Source organism: Salmo salar, chromosome ssa06 (assembly GCF_905237065.1).
Source record: "Salmo salar chromosome ssa06, Ssal_v3.1, whole genome shotgun sequence".
Lineage (NCBI taxonomy): Eukaryota > Metazoa > Chordata > Actinopteri > Salmoniformes > Salmonidae > Salmo > Salmo salar.
This window is the reverse complement of record NC_059447.1, coordinates 66,858,016-66,879,268: the sequence shown is the minus strand read 5'-3', so window position 1 is coordinate 66,879,268 and position 21,253 is coordinate 66,858,016. Positions and strand designations below refer to the sequence as shown.

Here is a 21,253-nt window from a genome sequence, read left to right as displayed (position 1 = left end):
TTACACAGTGAATGCCCTTATTATATTTAATAGAATGTTTTGATGTGGAATGTGGATAGCGAAAGGGATAGGGGAGATACCTAGTCAGATGTACAACTGAATGCATTCAACTGAAATGTGTCTTCCACATTTAACCCAACCCCTCTGAATCAGAGTACAGTGGCAAATTGGCAAGAGACACACAAAAACCTTTTTGACCTTCCTTGAGAATTCAATTGAGAGAGTCGGAGGGGTAAGATTATAATTGTACTTTCCACATTTTATATTGAAATGATGTAAAGAATCTGATTGAGTTCATTTTTAAGTATGACCTTTCACAGGGTTTAGTTATAAATAGAAATGTAATATTTGTTAAAGGTTTAACAATGTGAATACAGAAGAGTAAATGAAGGACTCTTAGACAACATATGGTGCTTGTGACACTGTCACAATTATTATAATAAGTAATCATTCTCATCTCTTATATGTACATATGTAGTATACAGATCCAGGAGTGCATGCTATGTGTGTCATTTTGAGCATGAATTTCAGATTAAATTGCATTTAATGCGATTGGATCAGTATGTACAGAAAAGTTAGGTTAATATATTCACTGAAATGCAGAAGAGACATGACCAACCATTTTGTCAGTCATATGTTTCCTTCTTCATCAGACCGCAACAATTTTCTTCTTAGCATTCCAATTAGGTTAATAAGTAAAAATATCAAGAAAACAGCACACAAATACCTCAGCTGTCACCATAATTAATGCTTGTTTAGTTGTGTTTTATTGTAGAATGTTTTTGCACAATGCTATCTCACAATCTGCACTCCATATGGTATTCCATTGGGGGAAAAATCTAAAATGTGTAATATTGATAGTATGATGTTTTGTTTATCTTATGCTATATTCATACAGCTATGGCCTCACCAAAGACAGTTTGGTACTTTAGTGTCCTCTTGGTACTTTGCTGTAGTCTGGAAAAACAAGATTGCTTGGAAACTCCAAATGTAACATCAGAGGTAAGAGGCCAGTAAATAAACTTCAAAAACTTCAAAAATCGTTCACAAGGCGATATTTAGCAATGTCAGAGAAATATAATATTGTTTGAGCTACATATCTTCAGGTGTATCACTATTAATATAATATGTTTCAAAACAGATTTGTTTGTTCGTTCCATTGGTGCAATTACAGCATGTATTCATTATAATTACAAAAACAGCACATTTGTGTAACTGTTTCCACATTGTAATAACACTGCACATCCCTGTGTATCTACCATGCCAATACATAAGGGGACTTTTTTGAGTGTTAAAACACCTACTTCATTTGACGCAATGATACAAATCAATGTTATTCTGATTAAATCTATCTTTTCCAGGAATCACCCGCTGATGGATCACAAGTTCCTTCTAGAGAAAAGCGAGAGGGTGAGTCAGCTGTTTTGTTTCGTTTTCACTTGGTCTGCTCAAACCTACGTTGCCGCCCCCAATGTGCTTGAAGGCACCCTAGAAAATTGAAAAAAATATAATATTGTTTATGTTCACACAAATCCAAAACAAATATAACAATTTGCTTAGCAACTAACGTCATTATTTATCTCACTGCTCTTTGCCATTGGATATTTGCTGTGTGCGGAATATTTGCTGTGTGCATGTTTTTATGTGTGTACATTGATTTTTATGGTCCACAAGAATTGTCCTTCGGGGACCATAAAGATCTCTTGAGTTGAATTGTTTCCACAGTGACAGCAACCATCTATGAGAAAGTTGGTGAAGTTCAGTTGGACGTCTACAATATTACACTTGAAACCATACATTACCTAAAGTCCCAGGTGAAAAATGTAACCTACCCCATCCTGATCTCCAATGAGTTATTTGTAACAGACATAAACATTACTACCGGTAAGAGTTTTTAATTGTTCTTTTTTCCTTCATTTTATAAAAGGTTCAAGATCTACAGGGCTCATGTGTTAGTAAATGGTGCATTTAAAAAACTAACCTGGACGTTGTTGGTATCAGAAGAAAACGTTGTATCTCCATGTTGAGGATGTTCAATCCACTTCCCCTCCATTCACAGAATGCTCCTCAGACCCCAGTGGATTCAGTTGCAGGTGTGAGGACCAGTATAGTTGGTCATGTGACCAGTGTTCCTCCAATGGGTCCTGTGATAAGATCGTTGATGGAAAAATATGTAGATGTCTCAATGACTATCCTTCTGATGGAAAGTTCTGTCAGCCAATCACAAGTAACTATTTGATTCTCACATCCACTTGGTGTTTGACATTGTACCTGTTGTTGTAGTTGTATGTAATTGTTTTTGGCAATTTCTCCCAGCTGCATAGTTCTTCTTGATAACACGTCTTTTACCTAATCCCAACAGATCTTACTGCTTGTCCAAGTCCAACTACTACAGCAGGTATTCCAAGAAGTTACTCAAGCAATAGATTCCATTTACTGAAAATAATAGACATGCTTGTCATGATTTATTTAATTTTAATTTTCCATAGAGCCATCAACCATTTATGGGGAAATTATTGAAATTGAGTTGGACATGACAGATATTTCAGCTACATTGATAGATGTACTTAGGGCCAGTGTGAATGACCTGACCTACCCTGTCCTGATCTCCAAATCGTTAAATGTAACGGACGTGAACTTCACTACTGGTAAGAGATTTCTGTTGCTGATGCTCATTTGAGTTTTAATTCCTTGTGCTTTGTAATATATTCAAGAACTGGTTCAGATATTTTCAAATAGTTGGTTTCACAGAAAACATTGATATGATGATGTTCCATCCACTCTCCTTTCATTCACAGCATGCTACCCAAACAGCACATGCAGATGTGAGGATCAGTATGGTTGGTCATGTGACCAGTGTCTCTCTTATGGGTCCTGTGACAGTACTGATGACTCCTGTGGATGTATCAAAGCCATTCCTCCTTATGGACCGTTTTGTCAGCCAATCACAAGTAACTGTTTCCTTACCACCTCCACTGTGCTAGTTTAATCAATGTTTATGTATTCGTTCAGCAACATTTAAACTCTAAGATTACCCTTATCTCCTTTACCACATAGATCTGACGGCTTGTACAACACCATCTCCAACAGCAGGTATGAGACAGTTACTAATGACTATTTAATTAACAACAGTGTTATTGTACTAATTAGAGTCTTAGTAACATCAACTTGCCATGGTGTTATCCATGGTTGTAAATTTACTTGAGACCTACAGCTGTAAGACAAAAAGCTGTAAAACAGGTTAGAGAACAAGCCCTTATCATAATCATCTCACATTTCTCTGCTACCACACCTTTTCCAGCAGAAGAGGAAGCAAGTACTGGTTTTACACAATAATCTATGTATTTCAAATATATTTAACAGTGTCAAAAATGGACAATTACAATAATTCTAACAATCAATCTTTGATTAATTATTGCAATAATTAAACTGTAGACCCCACACTCTTGAGTGTGTTGCAGAGAGCTTAACCTTTACAGAAACTGCTGGTTCTTATATAGCTGACACTAAAAATGCTTAGTCATGGCTGGTTCCCCCCTCCCAGGCAGATTGGGGGCATGGTAAGCCACCTTGGGTTTATCTAGTGGTTATCTGCACCTGGTGTTGTTTTAACCCCTAGCCCGGATTAGTTTCACAGATGCCAGGATGATAAGGAATAAATAAAATGTAAATAGGGTTTTGTTCTACTGCTCCAGGCTCTCTCTCGGTTACACCCACCACATGTTGTCTATGGAATGCGAGCTGTAGATCAATTGTCAGCTCAAGCTATCTCTAGTGATCATACGGCCAGTGTCACGATTCTCTAAGACAGAACCCAGAAGCAGACCAGGACAAGGTGAGTAAAACGAAGGTAAGTATTTATTGTTAGTCTTGATGTGTAATTTGAGTGATCCAGGAGACGGAGTGGCAGCGGAGGTGAGTTGATGAGAGTAAATGGGTTGATCCAATGCAGTCACTGTATCCACCGACGGCCAGGCAAGGGAGTTGAATGTTCCGGGAGAATGACTGTAGACAGAGTAAACGGGAGTGAAGGTTGATGAGATGCAGGTGCGAGTAATAAATAGATCTCCCGCCTAACCTCGTTGCCTGGCAACCAGACAGGGTGCGTTCAGGAACCTTAGACAACACACAAAAACAGTAATCTCAGGCAGAAACAGACTCAGGAAGCGGGATTCCTGACAGTACCCCCCCTCTGACGAACGCCACAGGATGGAGGCGGTAGAAGTCAGTAAGGAGGGTATTGTCCAGGATTTGACGGCGAGGAATCCAACTCCTCAGGACCATACCCCTCCCAGTCCACGAGATACTGAAAACCTCGACCCCGCCGTCTGGCATCCATAATGCGGCGCACTGTGTAGACTGGACCACCTCCGATCATCCGAGGTGGAGGAGGAGGAGACGGAGGGGGTAGCAGATGACTGAGGTGCACAGGCTTGAGGCAGGAGACATGAAAGGTGGGGTGGACTCTGAGAGTTCTAGGCAACTTAAGTCGAACCACAACGGGATTAGTCACCACAACGGGATTAGTCACCCTCTCCACCACAAACGGACCAATGAACTTAGGTGACAGTTTCCTTGATTCCGTCCGCAGAGGAAGATCCCGTGTAGCCAACCATACCTTATCTCCAATAGCATAAACTGGAGCTGGAATCCGGTGACGATTCGCCTGGAGCTGATAACGGTCAGAAACTCTAAGGAGAGCCTTTCTGGCCCTATGCCAGGTCCGGTGGCAACGACGAATATGGGCCTGGACCGAGGGTACCGCGAGATCCTTCTCCTGAGAAGGAAACAAGGGAGGTTGGTAACCGTACAGGCACTGGAAGGGAGACATCCCAGTAGCAGATGTAGGGAGAGTATTATGGGCATACTCGACCCACGGCAACTGAGAGGCCCAAGAGGCGGGGTTGGAGGAGACAAGGCAGCGCAGCGTGGATTCCATCTTCTGGTTGGCCCTCTCCGCCTGACCATTAGATTGGGGGTGAAATCCAGATGTTAGGCTGACTGTAGCTCCAATGGCCAAACAGAAGGATTTCCAGACAGCAGAGGTAAACTGAGGACCACGGTCGGAAACAATGTCACTGGGCAACCCGTGGACCCTGAAAACCTCCCTAACCAGGATCTCGGACGTCTCGGTGGCAGAGGGAAGCTTGGAGATGGGTACAAAGTTGGCGAACTTGCTGAATCTGTCCACAATAGTCAGAATGACCGTGTTCCCTTCAGAAGAGGGCAATCCCGTAACAAAGTCCAGAGCCAGATGCGACCATGGTCGCTGGGGAATAGGTAGGGGGTGAAGAAGTCCAGAACTGGCCCGATTGGCACTCTTATTTTGTGCACATACTGGGCATGCAGCAACAAACCCCCGGGTATCTTCTCCCATGGCAGGCCACCAAAATCGTCTGCGTAGTAACGCCATCGTCCGAGCTACGCCAGGGTGAGAAGCCATCTTACTGGCGTGGGACCATTGGAGGACAGCAAACCGGACAGACTCAGGCACAAACAACCGACCGGGTGGACCGTTACCGGGACCGGGCTGCGTCCGAAGGGCTGCCAGAACCTCCTCCTCAATCCTCCAAGTGACAGCTCCCACAACAAAGTTCTGGGGAAGAATCGTCTCGGTCTTGGCCCCACTCTCCTCCGTCTTGGAGAACCTCCGGGACAAGGCATCCGCCTTGCCGTTCTTAGATCCAGGTCGGAATGTTAGGGAAAAATTAAAACGTCCAAAAAACAAAGCCCACCTGGCCTGACGCGAGTTGAGACGTCTAGCCGATTGCACGTACGCTAGATTCTTGTGGTCAGTCCAGACAATAAACGGTTGCTCCGCTCCCTCCAACCAGTGGCGCCACTCCTCCAATGCCAGTTTCACTGCAAGAAGCTCCCGGTTACCCACATCGTAATTCCTCTCCGCCGACGACAGACGACGAGAGTAGAAAGCGCAGGGATGGAGTTTGCCGTCAGTGGAGCTTCGCTGGGACAGGATAGCGCCAACCCCCACATCAGACGCATCCACTTCCACGGCAAACTGTCAGGCAGCGTCAGGTTGAGAGAGAATCGGGGCATTGGTGAATCGACCTTCAGTTCCAGAAACGCAAGATCTGCCTCTGGATTCCAACTGAAGGTCCTGGTGCTAGAAGTCAGAGCAGTTAATGGAGCGGCCACACGGCTGTAGTCTCGGATAAACCGACGATAGAAATTCGCAAACCCCAGAAACTTCTGGAGCTGCAATCTCGTATCAGGCTGGGCCCAATCCAGAACTGCCCTAACCTTCTCTTGGTCCATCTTTATCTCTCCCCGGGAGATGATGTACCCGAGGAAGGATGTAGTGTGGGCGTGAAAGTCACACTTCTCGGCCTTCACAAACAGGCGGTTCTCCAGCAATCGCTGCAGAACCTGCTTGACATGCTGGACGTGGCTGGAATGCTCCTTGGAAAAAATCAACATGTCATCCAGGTAAACGAACACGAACAGATCGATCATATCTCTCAATACGTCATTAACCATGCTCTGGAACACTGCAGGAGCATTGGTCAATCCAAACGGCATCACCAGATATTCTAAATTACCCATCGGTGTATTGAAACCAGTCAACCACTTGTCCCCCTCTCTGATCCGGACCAGATGATACGCATTGCGTAGGTCAAGTTTAGTAAACACCGTAGTGCCCTGTAAAGAATCGAAAGCAGAGTTCATCAAAGGCAGGGGATACTTGCTCTTAACCGTAATATCATTCAACCCCCGGTAATCAATACACGGTCGAAGAGAACCATCCTTCTTACTCACAAAAAAGATTCCTGCCCCCAGTGGTGAAGACGAGGGACAAATAAGACCAGCAGCTAGAGACTCCTTTATGTAGGTCTCCAAAGCCTCCCGTTCAGGTCGAGAGATGCTGTATAATCGTCCCTTGGGATAGACAGCTCCAGGAAACAGGTTAATGGCACAATCATATGGTCGGTGGGGAGGAAGTGACAGTGCCTTCTGCTTACTGAACACCTCACCCAATTCGTGAAATGTTTCAGGAACCAGGGACAATTCAGGGGAGTTAGAATCACTGACCTTACGAGGAACCGAATGGGAACAGGCCGTCCTCAGACAGTTAGCATGGAATTCAGTGCTCCAACTAGTTACCTTGCTGGTCACCCAATTGAATGTGGGATTGTGTTCTCAGCCAGAGGTATCCAAGAACCAGAGGAACATGGGAAGAAGGCAAAATGAAGAAGGATATAACCTCTGAATGATTCCCTGACAACAACATCTTAACCGGTTCAGTCCTCATAGTGATACGTGCCAGACTACTGCCGTTCAGAGTTGTAGCTTCAATGGCTTCCGGTAGCTTCTCCTTAGAAAGCCCCAGCTGTTCCACTAAGTCGGCATCTATAAAGCTGCCATCTGCACCTGAGTCGATAAATGTGTTAATCGCTAAACTCTGAGTCTTATTCATGAGGGTAGCAGGAAAAAGAGGTCTAACAGGACTATTGAGAGGTTGAAACTGGCTCGCAAAAAGACCTCCCACCTTTAGCGAGCCGAGCCGTTTAACGGGTGCTGAGGATTGGACGTGCCCCATTTCTTCTCCCTCCGTCTCTCTCGGACTCTATTATCCACCCGAATAGCTAATGCTACCAGACTGTCCAGGTCCCTAGACTCAGGATAGGAGATCAACTCATCCTTGAGTTGCTCCGACAAGCCGTAGTGATTCCTCATTCCACCCACTCTCCACAGCCAATGTCCTGAATTCAATAACAAAATCAGCCACACTGTGACCTCCTTGGCAAAGGGAGAACAACCGCTTAGCTGCGTCCTTACCTCGGACAGGGTGGTCAAAGAGTTTCCTCATCTCTGCCGTGAACTCCTGGTATGACCCCATGCAGGTGTCCTGTTGTTCCCATATGGCTGATGCCCACTCCAGAGCTCTTCCACGCAGCAGTTCAATAACAAAGGCTATCCTAGCCTTGTCTGTGGCGTAAGAGTAGGGCTGTAGATCAAAAACTAATCCACACTGCATAAGAAACGAACGGCACTTTCCCAAATCCCCTTCGTACTTATCTGGTGTCGGAACCTTGGGCTCACGGAAGGAAACCCCTCCAGAAGCGACAGGTGAGAGGGGTGAAGCAGGTGGTGGATGATCCGCCGGCAAACTGAACTGAGCCTGGATATTCGTTAGAATATTAGAAAAATTCTGAACCTAAAGCGCGATCTCCTGTAGCGCCGTGTTGTGTTGTCCCAACATCTGACCCCGATGGGTAATGGCATGGCGAACGGAGTCCAGGTCCGCTGGGTTCATTTTTGGCCGGATCGTTCTGTCACGATTCTCTAAGACAGAACCCAGAAGCAGACCAGGACAAGGTGAGTAAAATGAAGGTGAGTATTTATTGGTAGTCTTGATGTGTAATTTGAGTGATCCAGGAGACGGAGCGGCAGCGGAGGTGAGTTGATGAGAGTAAATGGGTTGATCCAATGCAGTCACTGTATCCACCGACGGCCAGGCAAGGGAGTTGAATGTTCCGGGAGAATGACTGTAGACAGAGTAAACGGGAGTGAGTAACCAGTAACAAGCACTAAACAACAAAACTATCTCAGGAAACATGAGGCTGATACGCTGGCACAACATACTGTTCGTTGCTAACGATCCGGCAGGGAATGGATGTCAGCTCAGGGTTTAAGAAGAGGTGAAGATCAGGACCAGGTGTGCAGAAGGTTGATGAGATGCAGGTGCGGGTAATACATAGATCTCCCGCCTAACTTCGTTGCCTGGCAACCAGACAGGGTGCGTTCAGGAACCTTAGACAACACTTAAACAAAAACAGTCATCTCAGGCAGAAACAGACTCAGGAAGCGGGATTCCTGACACCCAGATTAGCTGCAGGGGGCTAGAGTGGAGACCATATAAACACAGCATTAGTAGAACAAAAATGTCTTACTATTTGTTAAGTATTAATATCAAACAAATCAGGTAAATATGAAGTTTTCTCTCACAGTAGTTACTGTACATAACTACTCTGTTAATCAAAATGCAATCATTCAATGATACACAGCAATGTCAGTAAAGTAAATACTTTTACGCATTCGTGCCAACAACAAAACAGTCCACAGCAAGTTCAACAACTCCAACAACTCCCTCCAGTACAACATCAAAGGAACAAATCAATAATGTAATTTCATTGGACCTACGGTATTTCCTTGTTATATTATTGAGTCGGGCATCACCAATATTCCAGTTACACCATTGAGTTAAATATAATGTTTTTCTGTTCCACTGTACCTCTGTGCCAACAGCAAAAAAATCCACAGAAAGATCAACAACTACAATGACACCATCCAGTACTACATCAAGTATACAAATCTATAAATTCATTTAATTTTACATATTTCCTTGTTACATGTTTGAAAGAAGTTTGACATAACCACTATTCCAGTTACACCAATGTGTTCAATATATTGTTTTTCTGTTCCACTGTGCCCTAGTACCAACAACAAAACAGTCAACAGCAAGTTCAGCAACTCCAACGACACCCTCCGGTATGAGACCTCAATTATACAAATGTGTAATTACAATTTTAACTTTCGCATTTTTACATTTTGTTCTGTTTTTGTTTTAGAAAACACACTGAACCTACAATTTACTATGGCTCTCGACTTTCAATCCATCTTTAATGATGAAAATAATGCAATGTTCAAAGATATTGATCAAACTGTGAGTATACTATATTCCCTCATCCTTATCACAATGTCCATGTGCTGTAATGTAAAGTGTCAACCTGGACTCAGGGGTAGATGTAAACGTAAATTGGTCTCACTCCATTTAGTATAATAAGTTACATTTCATATGGTATGTATTAATTTGTGAATGTCCATCCTTCATTTTGCATGATATGTGACATATGACAATTCGTATGATATGTGTCAAATTACAATTTGTTGTGGCTAACATTAGCTAGGTGGCTAGTTGGCAAATTTTTGCGAAGCTAAGGTTAATGTTAGGTTTTAGGTTAACGTTCATGTTAAGGTTAGGGTTAGGGTTAGGGGAAGGGTTATCTAACATGCCAAGTAGTTGCAAAGTAGCTAAAAAAGTATTAAGTAGGCGCACAGTTGCTAAGTAGCTAAAATGCAAAAGTTGTCGATGATGTGATTCGAATATGACCCGACCAACCTCCTGCCTTTAAAGGGAATGGAAAAGGGAAAGGGGGATACCTAGTCATCTGTACAACTGAATGCTTTCAACTGAAATGTGTCTCCCGCATTTAACCTAACCCCTCTATCTTAAAGAAAAAATTCACCTAAAACCACTCATTCCTTTAAAACCTCTATGGGATAGGTGTCCCTAAACCGGGACATTTGTTGCTAATGTGAGCTAGAATTACGTGCATTACAACAGCCAATTTTCCAAGACATAGACATGTCTTATATGGGCAGAAAACATACATTCTTGTTAATCTAACTGCAGTGTCCAATTAACATTAATTATTACAGTGAAAAAATACAATGCTATTGTTTGAGGAGAGTGTAAAACAACAAAAACCTTTATCACGGCAACTGGTTTGATATATTCTCCTCTGAAGGTAAATAATGTACTTACATCCAGTATTCTTGCTCTGATTTGTCATCTTGAGGGTCCCAGAGATAAAATGTAGCATAGTTTGTTTGATAAAGTCCATTTTTCATATTCAAATGTAGGAACTGGGGTCCACAGTTTGACACCACTGCTGTCTCTGGCTCCAAACCAACTCCGCCCGGCCATCTAGATGTGTGAAAGTTAGTGTAAAAGCTAATGATCCATCATGTATGACATTCCTGGGAATGTGTAAACGTAAACATTTTTATGACCATAGCTTTTTTGTATGTTATCTATAGTTATGTACTTAAAAATGTATCAATTGACCAATTTGTCACATTTGGGCAAACTTCTGGCAGACTTGATACAAAATATTGTGCAGTAATGTAATTCTTCACTGGATCAGTCTGAAACTTTGCACACACACTACTGCCATCGGGTGGCAGAAATTGAAAAAAATATTTTCTCTTGCATTTCAAAGATGATGGAACAAAAATCAAAACGCATGTTTTTTTTGTTTGTATTATCTTTTATCAGATCTGTATCATATTCTTATACATTCATTTCACATTTCCATAAACTTCAAAGTGTTTCCTTTTAAATGGTATCAAGAATATGCGTATCCTTGCTTCAGGTCCTGAGCAAGAGACAGTTAGATATGGGTATGTCATTTTAGGAGAAAATTGAAAAAAAGGTTAAATCATTAAGAATGTTAAATGAAGTGACAGTGTTAAATAACACTAATATATGACAACAATATATTTGTGAACAAGTGATTCATTTTGGCAATATAATAAGGTTGGTAGCAACATGGAAAATCATTGCAGAAATCTGTTGCAGCTCAAGTCGACTACAAAATCCACAATGCAATGTACTCTCTGTGGGCTGGCTGGCTAGCTAGCTAGCAAACGTAGGTACTGATAAGAGAATTATCTAATAAAGGTAAATGAATCAATAATCCATTATTAATTAGTAGTTATGTAGCATGGATAATTAATAATTAATGGACTGAATGGTTAGTCCCATAAGGTCTAGTAGAAGTCCGGAACAAAATGTGTGTGTGTGTTTAAGCAGGGGTGTTTTTAGCAGGGAGATATCTCCAAGGTTTCTCTAATCTCGGGGTAAAGGAACGGGCAGCGCTGGATAGTGATTAACGGTTGTGAGAAATCCGGGGAGTGAAACATACATCTAATATTTGTGTGTATATATGTGCGTAGGTTAACTACGGTTTGTGTGGGGGAGTGTGCGTAAATGAGGAGCCTGGTATATAATGAGCTTTTGTTATTTGGACCTTAGAACGTTCTCTGAATAAAGCCCAATGAACCTTTTGCAGAAAGCTGAGTCCTTGCCTAATTATTCTTCAACCCAGTGTCTTAAAAACCCTGGGGATTAGTCAAGGCTTATTGATTGCTAATTATTATCATTAAGATATAACATTCCGTTAACAGGTACACACAATAATACCAAAGGCAATATCAATATGTAACATAGCTAGTTAGCTGTAAAATCGCCTAAACAAACTGCACTGTCAGTTTAGGAGTCTACAATCTCAACATGTTTAACCTGCAGATATACTTTTGAAGCGATGGGAAATGTTTCCCATGCTACATCAATGGGCAACACGTTCAATTGGCCCACGAATCATGACATTTCGTACTTTCTAGTAAAATAGGCACTTTTCTCAACATATACACTGACTTTGAGAAGGGATTGCATGATGATTAGCTTAGCAACCGTGTGAAGCAGCATGACAACGTGAATGTGATATCTTGACAACGTGAATGTGATATCTTTGGCAACAGCACCATGCAATGCATCCTGGACTAAAGAGGCAGACAAATAGGGAAAATGTGCTAGAACCTCTGTTAAATTACACATTTCTCGAGGTAGGAATATCGCAAAAATATGATCAATGCCTCATTCGAGAGAAGATATCCTCCCGAATTATTACATCGGCCAGTATTGAAATCTGACATGTGTTATAGAAGTTTTCGCGATCTAAAAGTCATATTCCTATTAACTTCCAGGGTAGTGAGAGAAATGTTATCATGGTGCTACGTCATACCGGACATATTTCTGCCTGCTTGAATGCCAATAACTCAGATACACATGAAAACATGAAACAACCCAGGGCAATTGAAAGAACAACATTCAGAGATGCACAAAAACAATATAGCATTCAAAATGGGTGAACCTTTACTTTAGGCTGGGTGTACACTACACACGATTTTGGACCCGATTTAACAGTCCCAGACAACCCACTGGGCACACACAAGTTGAATAAATGTTGTTTCCATGTCATTTCACTGAAATTACGTTGAGCCAACGTGGAATAGATGTTGAATTGACGTCTGTGCCCAGTGGAAAGTCTTTGAGATCGGAGACAAAATCCCCGCGTCGTTGCCTATTCGCGGCACGCGGCTGTCACCTATGCTCGTTTAATGTGAGCCGGTCAGAGACTCATTCTGAGGACCACCGATCCCATCTTTGAGCCGTCCCAGACATCCCAATATTTTCAAACGTTTGATTTTATCAGCACAAAATCTGCAACGCTCTTATAGTGTGAGATGTGCAACGACAAGTTTTAAGAACAGTGATCAGCAGTAACCAATGAGAGCTCGCAAGAGAAGAAACCAAAGATGATGACGTTGTACTGCATCACTCTGAATGTGTAGACTCTCGAGCAAGAGCGATGACTACTACTAGTATGCATTTGTAAATTGCCTTTACCAAAGCCAATGTGTCAAATCATTACAGCTCTGAAGTTCACAAACAATGTTATTCCATTCAAAATGGATTGGCTAAATATTTTAACTCTGTATGGCAAACATGAATGCGTGACTGAAAACGCTTATGAGGCTGCTTTGAGCCACAGCTCGTTCTAGCAATGTTAACAATCCAATCACATCATAGTTTTGGCGAGACAGTGTGATATAGAGAATCCTCACAACCAAGTGAAGAATCTTGTAGTGTATGACCATCTGTACCACATTGTTTAGTGTGCGCAACACTACTTTGTCAAGACACAAAACTACAGGAAAGACTGTCGTTTAATGTGAGAGGCTCAGAGATGTTAGGATTTTGAAAGTAATGTCGTGTACGCCCGGCATTATGTAACCATACCAAACGTAACATATCATACTAATTTGAGTGTCACATTTACATGTACTACATAAGTAGGATCTTAATTTGATCACCCTGTAGCAGGAGAACTTATATATTTGTGGTTTGAAAAGGCTTCTGATGTTTTTACTTTCCAGTGTGAAATTTCAGACTTGTATAAACCCCTACAAAAATGTCCATTAATGATAATCCACATAAAAATTCACATTTCCTGTTGACACAGGATTCTTTTTCTGCTGTAGCAAACTGGCTCAAATTAAGATCCTACATCTGTATGTTACGCCTAGTCCTTGAAACCAGTTTGGAAGTGTTACCATAATTAATTTAATAAATCCATTCACCAACACGTTTCTGGTTTACTTCAGAGAGCTTTCATTTCATGTCCTTTTCAAGTCTTTATTTTAAATCACTCTTGATCAATAATAATTCACTGTCTCACACAGATCAAAGTCATATATAAGAGAAACATGAAAGGCTTCATATCAGCAAAGTTAAATAGCTTAAAGTAAGTTTTGCCCCGGTGTTATTACCTCTATTCAAAATCTTTTACATTTGATGTTATTTCAAGCCTTCATTTCATGTGCTACTCATTTGAATATTCAAATAGTAAATGTCTCCTTAAATTTAGCCAATTTCTCAACTTTCAGTATAATGTATCATTTCAATCCCTAGTGATTTTGAGGGATATATGGGCCCTATAATACTTGTTGCACAAATGTAACGAATTGAAGGCTGCTAAGCAAAGCTGAAATACTAACAATTTAAATTGTGTCCCACAATGTCCAATATAATAAATACATTTTCAGTATATGCCCCAGAGACAAGAGTATCCCTTCGAAATGAAAAGGACTTGGGGTTGATGTTATACAATGTATGTATGGGCTATTTTTGCTAATGTACACATGCATGAAATTCATTTGTGGATATGTTTGCTGATACTTTTTTGAATAGGAAGGGAAGTGTTATTGCAGATTTTACTGTTATGACAACAATTGTCGATAATGGGGAAATTGCCAAAGCAAAAAAGGATATTGTCTCAACACTTGGAGAAAAATATCAGATACGTAAGTACTTGATTAGGTTAGCATTTGGTGGACAAAGTTAGTTATTACTTGTCCTGAAATACATTCAAAAAAGTATTTAGATCAGTTTAAACTGTGGCAGCAGTACATGTCAGTTGATTTTAGATTAATTGTTCACTTTCTTAAATTTCTGGTGTGCTTCAAAAATATTGTCTCAAGAATTTCGCTTAAATTCGCCTTCATGTTATCACATAATTCATCACATGTAATCTACAGTTGTAATATCTATAAAATTATAATTCTAAATATTGTATAAAATATTGTTTATTTATATATTTAAGGTACAGTGGGGGGAAAAAGTATTTGATCCCCTGCTGATTTTGTACGTTTGCACACTTACAAAAAAATGATCAGTCTATAATTTTAATAGTAGGTTTATTTGAACAGTGAGAGACAGAATAACAACAAAAGAATCCAGAAAAACGCATGTCAAAAATTTTATAAAATGATTTGCATTTTAATGAGGGAAATAAGTATCTGACCCCTCTGCAAAACATGACTTAGTACTTGGTGGCAAAACCCGTGTTGGCAATCACAGATGTCAGACGTTTCTTGTAGTTGGCCACCAGGTTTGCACACATCTCAGGAGGGATTATGTCCCACTCCTCTTTGCAGATCTTCTCCAAGTCATTAAGGTTTCGAGGCTGACGTTTGGCAACTCGAACCTTCAGCTCCCTCCACAGATTTTCTATGGGATTAAGGTCTGGAAACTGGCTAGGCCACTCCAGGACCTTAATGTGCTTCTTCTTGAGCCACTCCTTTGTTGCCTTGGCCGTGTGTTTTGGGTCATTATCATGCTGGAATACCCATCCATGACCCATTTTCAATGCCCTGGCTGAGGGAAGGAGGTTCTCACCCAAGATTTGACGGTACATGGCCCCGTCCATCGTCCCTTTGATGCGGTGAAGTCCTGTCCCCTTAGCAGAAAAACACCCCCAAAGCATAATCTTTCCACCTCCATGTTTGATGTTGGAGATGGTGTTCTTGGGGTCATAGGCAGCATTCCTCCTCCTCCAAACACGGCGAGTTGAGTTGATGTCAAAGAGCTCCATTTTGGTCTCATCTGACCACAACACTTTCACCAGTTGTCCTCTGAGTCATTCAGATGTTCATTGGCAAACTTCAGACGGGCATGTATATGTATTCTTGAGCAGGGGGACCTGGCGGGCGCTGCAGGATTTCAGTCCTTCACGGCATAGTGTGTTACCAATTGTTTTCTTGGTGACTATGGTCCCAGCTGCCTTGAGATCATTGACAAGATCCTCCCGTGTAGTTCTGGGCTGATTCCTCACCGTTCTCATGATCATTGCAACTCCACGAGGTGAGATCTTGCATGGAGCCCCAGGCCGAGGGATATTGACAGTTCTTTTGTGTTTCTTCCATTTGCGAATAATCGCACCAAATGTTGTCACCTTCTCACCAAGCTGCTTGGCGATGGTCTTGTAGCCCATTCCAGCCTTGTGTAGGTCTACAATGTTGTCCCTGACATCCTTGGAGAGCTCTTTGGTCTTGGCCATGGTGGAGAGTTTGGAATCTGATTGATTGATTGCTTCTGTGGACATGTGTCTTTTATACAGGTAACAAGCTGAGATTAGGAGCACTCCCTTTAAGAGTGTGCTCCTAATCTCAGCTCGTTACCTGTATAAAAGACTCCTGGGAGCCAGAAATCTTTCTGATTGAGAGGGGGTCAAATACTTATTTCCCCCATGAAAACGCAAATCAATTTATAACATTTTTGACATGCGTTTTTCTGGATTTTTTTGTTGTTATTCTGTCTCTCACTGTTCAAATAAACCTACCATTAAAATTATAGACTGATCCTTTCTTCGTCGGTGGGCAAACGTACAAAATCAGCAGGGGATCAAATACTTTTTCCCCCCGCTGTATATGTGGAGTAATGTTTTCACGTCATGATTTCACAAATCCTATTCCATTTCTCTCCAGAGTTAATCTGCTTGAATGATATGATCTATGGCAATGGACAAGTTGATGAGAAAGTTGTAGTTTACTGCAAACCGGATGAAGTGGGTGAAAAGACTGCCATTTGTAACAAAAATGGAACTTTTTCAGATCGGGTGGACAACTGTGTCCTAAAAGAAATTGATAACCTTTTTTCTTTATCTCAGGTAATATGTTAACATATTAACAATTTTCACTGGATATAAAATATACTCTACATAAAAATTGTTTAGTAATGATGGTATTTCTTTGTTACAGTACTGTGTATAGCATCAACCCTGAAATTCATTTGTATTTTATCTTTCTTTCATCACTTTAAATCCACACAGGCTTTAGTGGGGACTGGTCTTCCAGTCTTTTTGGAAAGACTCCGCAACAGCACTTTTACCCTCCTAGGTAGAATAGCTGAATCACCTGCAACTATTTCTACTGTTGTAAATATTCTTAAAAATGTTGCAAATGTGTCCCGAAGTACCCCAATAAACAAACCATTGATGAAGGTATGTTGACATCAACAGCATCACTTTAAATCATTTTTAAACACTCCATTCAAAGATATTATAATACTAATTTATTATTACACCCTTAATAGTTGAATTAGAGAACATACAGCATCATTTTTATTAGGATTTCAATAATCCTGTACGAATTCTGACTTCTATCTTGATCTCTAGAATTTCCTGGACACGGCAGGTGTACTTACTTCTAATGCAGCAAAAGCCTCCTGGGGTGTTCTAAACACCAACCTCACCAAAAATGATAGCTCAGGATTTCTGGGCACCGTTGAAACAATTTCCAATTTCCTTACCGATGACTTTGTTGACATAGCAACGTCTAGCATTTTTTTAAACAAAACCACAGTCAACAACTCAGTCAACAACTTATTCAATTTAAACTCATCTGTTCTGATAGACATACCGGCATCTGAAGCTTCCTACAGTTCAATCACCATAATAACATTTGAATCCTTGGATAATGTTTTACCTGCAAGAAACAGCAGCAGTCTGAACAACAGGGTCAACAGTGTCAACACTATCAACGGCAAAGTAGTTCTGGTGAAGGTGAATGGCACAATCAAGAATGTGACTTTCAGATTTGACGTACTGAACAAGACACTGGCCAATCCTCAGTGTGTTTTCTGGAACTTCAACCTTTTTGACGGCCTTGGAGGATGGGATGGTAAAGGATGTGAACTGCAGTCTGATAAGAATGGCACTGTCACCTGTCACTGTAATCATCTGACCTCCTTCTCCATTTTGATGTCGCCTTTCATTCCAGCTGTGTTACGAGTCGCTTTGGATTTTATCACTTACATTGGAGTTGGCATATCAATGGGTTGCTTGGTCGTGTGTCTCATCATTGAGATGTTGGTATGGAATGCTGTGACTGGAAACAACACATCTTACATACGTCATGTCTCTATAGTGAACATCGCCTTTTCCCTTCTGATTGCTGACATTTGGTTCATTATTGGTGCAGCAATTTCCGAAAATCCAAAAAAAGATCTACCTGCGTGTTCCACGGCAACATTTTTCATCCACTTTTTCTACCTGGCTCTGTTTTTCTGGATGCTGGTCTCAGGCCTTTTGCTGCTCTACCGGACTGTCATGGTTTTCTCTCACATGTCTAAACCAGCAATGTTGGCCATCAGTTTTTCTTTGGGCTATGGAGCTCCCCTCATCATTGCTGTCATAACTATTGCAGTGACAGCTCCAGGGAAACAATACATTAGAGGGAATGACGGGGTTTGCTGGCTCAACTGGACAGAGTCAATGGCCCTTCTGGCTTTTGTGATCCCTGCCCTGACCATAGTGGTCATCAACCTTTTGATCCTGATTGTGGTTCTGTTCAAAATGCTGAGGAGAGGTGTGGGGGATGTTACCCAGCCAGATGAGAGAAATGCTTTGGTGGTCATCGCCAGGTGTCTGGCCATTCTGACTCCCTTCTTTGGTACTACCTGGGGACTAGGAGTAGGAACCATGACTACACCAAACAATCTAGGAATCCATATTGTGTTTGCAATCTTCAATTCACTACAGGTATTTAGCTCAGTTAAATAACACTATTAATTAACTGTTCCTCAGTGAAATACAATTGACTTGAAATATATATATTTTTTAATGCATTCAATTCCCAATGGCTTGTTATACTAAGTTAAGATTTGGATGAATGTTTACAATTAAATATACTGGACTTTGGTGTAGTAATTCCATCCTTCACCATGTTATCATTCAAAGGGTTTGTTCATCTTGGTATTTGGAACACTTTTGGACAAAAAGGTATGTTCCTAACACACTTACTGATACCCCTCATATTATGTATTGTAATGTGCTTTGTAATGACAATTCATATATTTGATGAACTCCTTGTCTGTGCTTTCAGATCCGGGAAGCTCTGACAGGAAGGTCACAAGTGTCCTCCAACCGCACAAGGGTAAGGGCTTTTTTCAAACCACATGGCTGCATAATATAGTATGATCATTACATTTACATTACATTACATTACATGATCATGTTTATAATTAAGTATAACATGTTATAAATCTAAATTATTTGTTGCTGGCCACAACAGGTTTATTACACTATTGTCTATGCTTACTCATATGACCATTTTATTGTATTTATCACTGTGTTGAACATGTCAGGAAGTTTACTACCTTTAAGCTAGTATTGAAAGTGTTATATTATATTCTCGTTTCAGACCACAAGTGCTCCAACATCGTCAAGTGGTTTGGGATTTTTCCGGATACGGAGGAGAAGTAAGTCTATAGTATAAAGCAATACTCTTAGGCAATTGGGCAGAACTTCACATTAAATTGCCCTTATACTACAGTATGTAGTGCCATTGTTTGACCTATTGTTCCTACTGTTCCAGACGTTTTCAACGTTTCAGCAGCTCCAACATCCAGCACTAATGGTGCATCAGAGACTTTCAACACTTAACTCTATGCAACAAATGTGATTATTATGAAATAATCTGACAATCAAAAAGGCGTTGTCACACATCATCAGCTGACGCACTAGGTTACAGTAGCTAACACCTTGAGTGTGACCTTGAAGTGACTGCCACTAAGATCTGACCCCAACTCTCAGTGACGTCATTAGTGGTTATGTCTAACACAAAGCGATTCATTCTGAACTATATGGTATTTGAACTTTTTGGGATTGTTGAGTATTATATTGAAAAACATGATTATTGTTTTTTGGTTTGTGGGGGTGTTTAAATAAGAGTATTACTGTGTAAATGGATTAATCAGCTAACATGAAGAATGGAGATTGTTTCTGAAATAACACATTACATTCTCTCTTTGAATAATTCACTGTTCATTTTGTCACAATTTATATTAAGTTTAATTTACATGTAAAAAGTAATATATTGTGGAGTCTAAGACCAGTGGTGGTGACAATTAAGAACAAATACTTTACGGCATTTGTTGTTTTTTGGGTTATCTGTCCTTTACTTTACTATTTATATTTTTGAGAAATGTAACTTTTACTTCACTACATTCACTACACTGTATACATTTTCCCTGACACCCAAATGTTCTCGTTACACGTTGAATGCTTAGCAGGACAGGAAAATTGTCCAATTCACACACTTATCAAGAGAACACATGGTCATCCCTACTGCCTCTGATCTGGCAGACTCACTAAACACAAAGGCATTGTTTGTAATTGATGTCTTAGTGTTGGAGTGTACCCATGGCTGTCTTTACACTTTTAAAAATGCAGGAATTGCCCGTAGAGCTCCGAGACAGAATTTTGTCGAGGCACAGATCTGGAGAAGGATACCAAAAAATGTCAGCAGCATTGAAGGTCCCTAAGAACACATCATTCTTCAATGGAAGAAGTTTGGAACCACCAAGACTTTTCTTAGAGCTGGCTGTCCGGCCAAACTGAGCAATCGGGGGAGAAGAGCCTTGGTCAGGAAGGTGACCAAGAACCATATAGCCACTTAATCCAGAAGCTAGCCAAACCATGTCACTGGTCCCACCACAAGAGATGCTGGCGCACAATGGGTCAAGGACATCCCTACCAGCCAAACCCGGACTACACTGGGCAACTTGTGCACCGCTCCACAGGTCACCCGGTCGCAGCCGGCTGCGACAGAGCCTGGACTTGAACCCAGAATCTCTGGTGGCACAGCTAACACTGTGATGCAGTGCCTTAGACCACGGCCATTTACTTTCGATTCTTAAGTATTTGTAAAACCAAATTCTTTCCGACTTTTAATCAAGTAGTATTTTACTGGATGACTTTCACTTTTACTTCACCTTTACTTCAGTCATTTTGGCGTCCCGAGTCATCTTATTCACTGCATCTCAACGCTAGAGGCGTCACTACAGACCCTAGTTCGATTCCAGGCTGTATCAGAACCGGCTGTGATTGGGAGTCCCATAGGGCATGGCACAATTGGCACAGCATTGTCCCGGTTAGGGTTTGGCCGGGGAAGGCCGTCATTGTAAATAATAATTAAAAAATAAACAAAATTATATTAAGGCATCTTTACTTTTACTCAAGTATGACAATTGGGTACCTTTTCCACC

General features: G+C 41.2%; 1 protein-coding gene across 2 annotated transcripts; it reads left to right on the top strand.

The window, feature by feature from the left end:
- Window positions 1–48: 48 nt before the first annotated feature.
- LOC106607876 (adhesion G protein-coupled receptor F5) lies at window positions 49–20,131 on the top strand. Of its 2 annotated transcripts, XM_014205336.2 has the most exons (21): window positions 49–232; window positions 899–1,002; window positions 1,362–1,410; window positions 1,726–1,884; window positions 2,060–2,227; window positions 2,363–2,398; window positions 2,490–2,648; window positions 2,799–2,951; window positions 3,058–3,093; window positions 9,268–9,324; window positions 9,457–9,510; window positions 9,591–9,685; window positions 14,110–14,171; window positions 14,618–14,730; window positions 16,693–16,874; window positions 17,037–17,207; window positions 17,382–18,746; window positions 18,945–18,986; window positions 19,090–19,140; window positions 19,408–19,465; window positions 19,582–20,131. In XM_014205336.2, the coding sequence occupies exons 2-21, from the start codon at window positions 901–903 to the stop codon at window positions 19,647–19,649; spliced, it is 3,180 nt and encodes a 1,059-aa protein (XP_014060811.1). In that variant the 5' UTR covers window positions 49–232; window positions 899–900; the 3' UTR covers window positions 19,650–20,131. The 2 variants fall into 2 exon arrangements, with proteins under 2 accessions (XP_014060811.1, XP_014060813.1); XM_014205338.2 differs by lacking the exons at window positions 2,363–2,398; window positions 2,490–2,648; window positions 2,799–2,951 and having other exon boundaries at window positions 64–232.
- The last annotated feature ends 1,122 nt before the right edge of the window (window positions 20,132–21,253 follow it).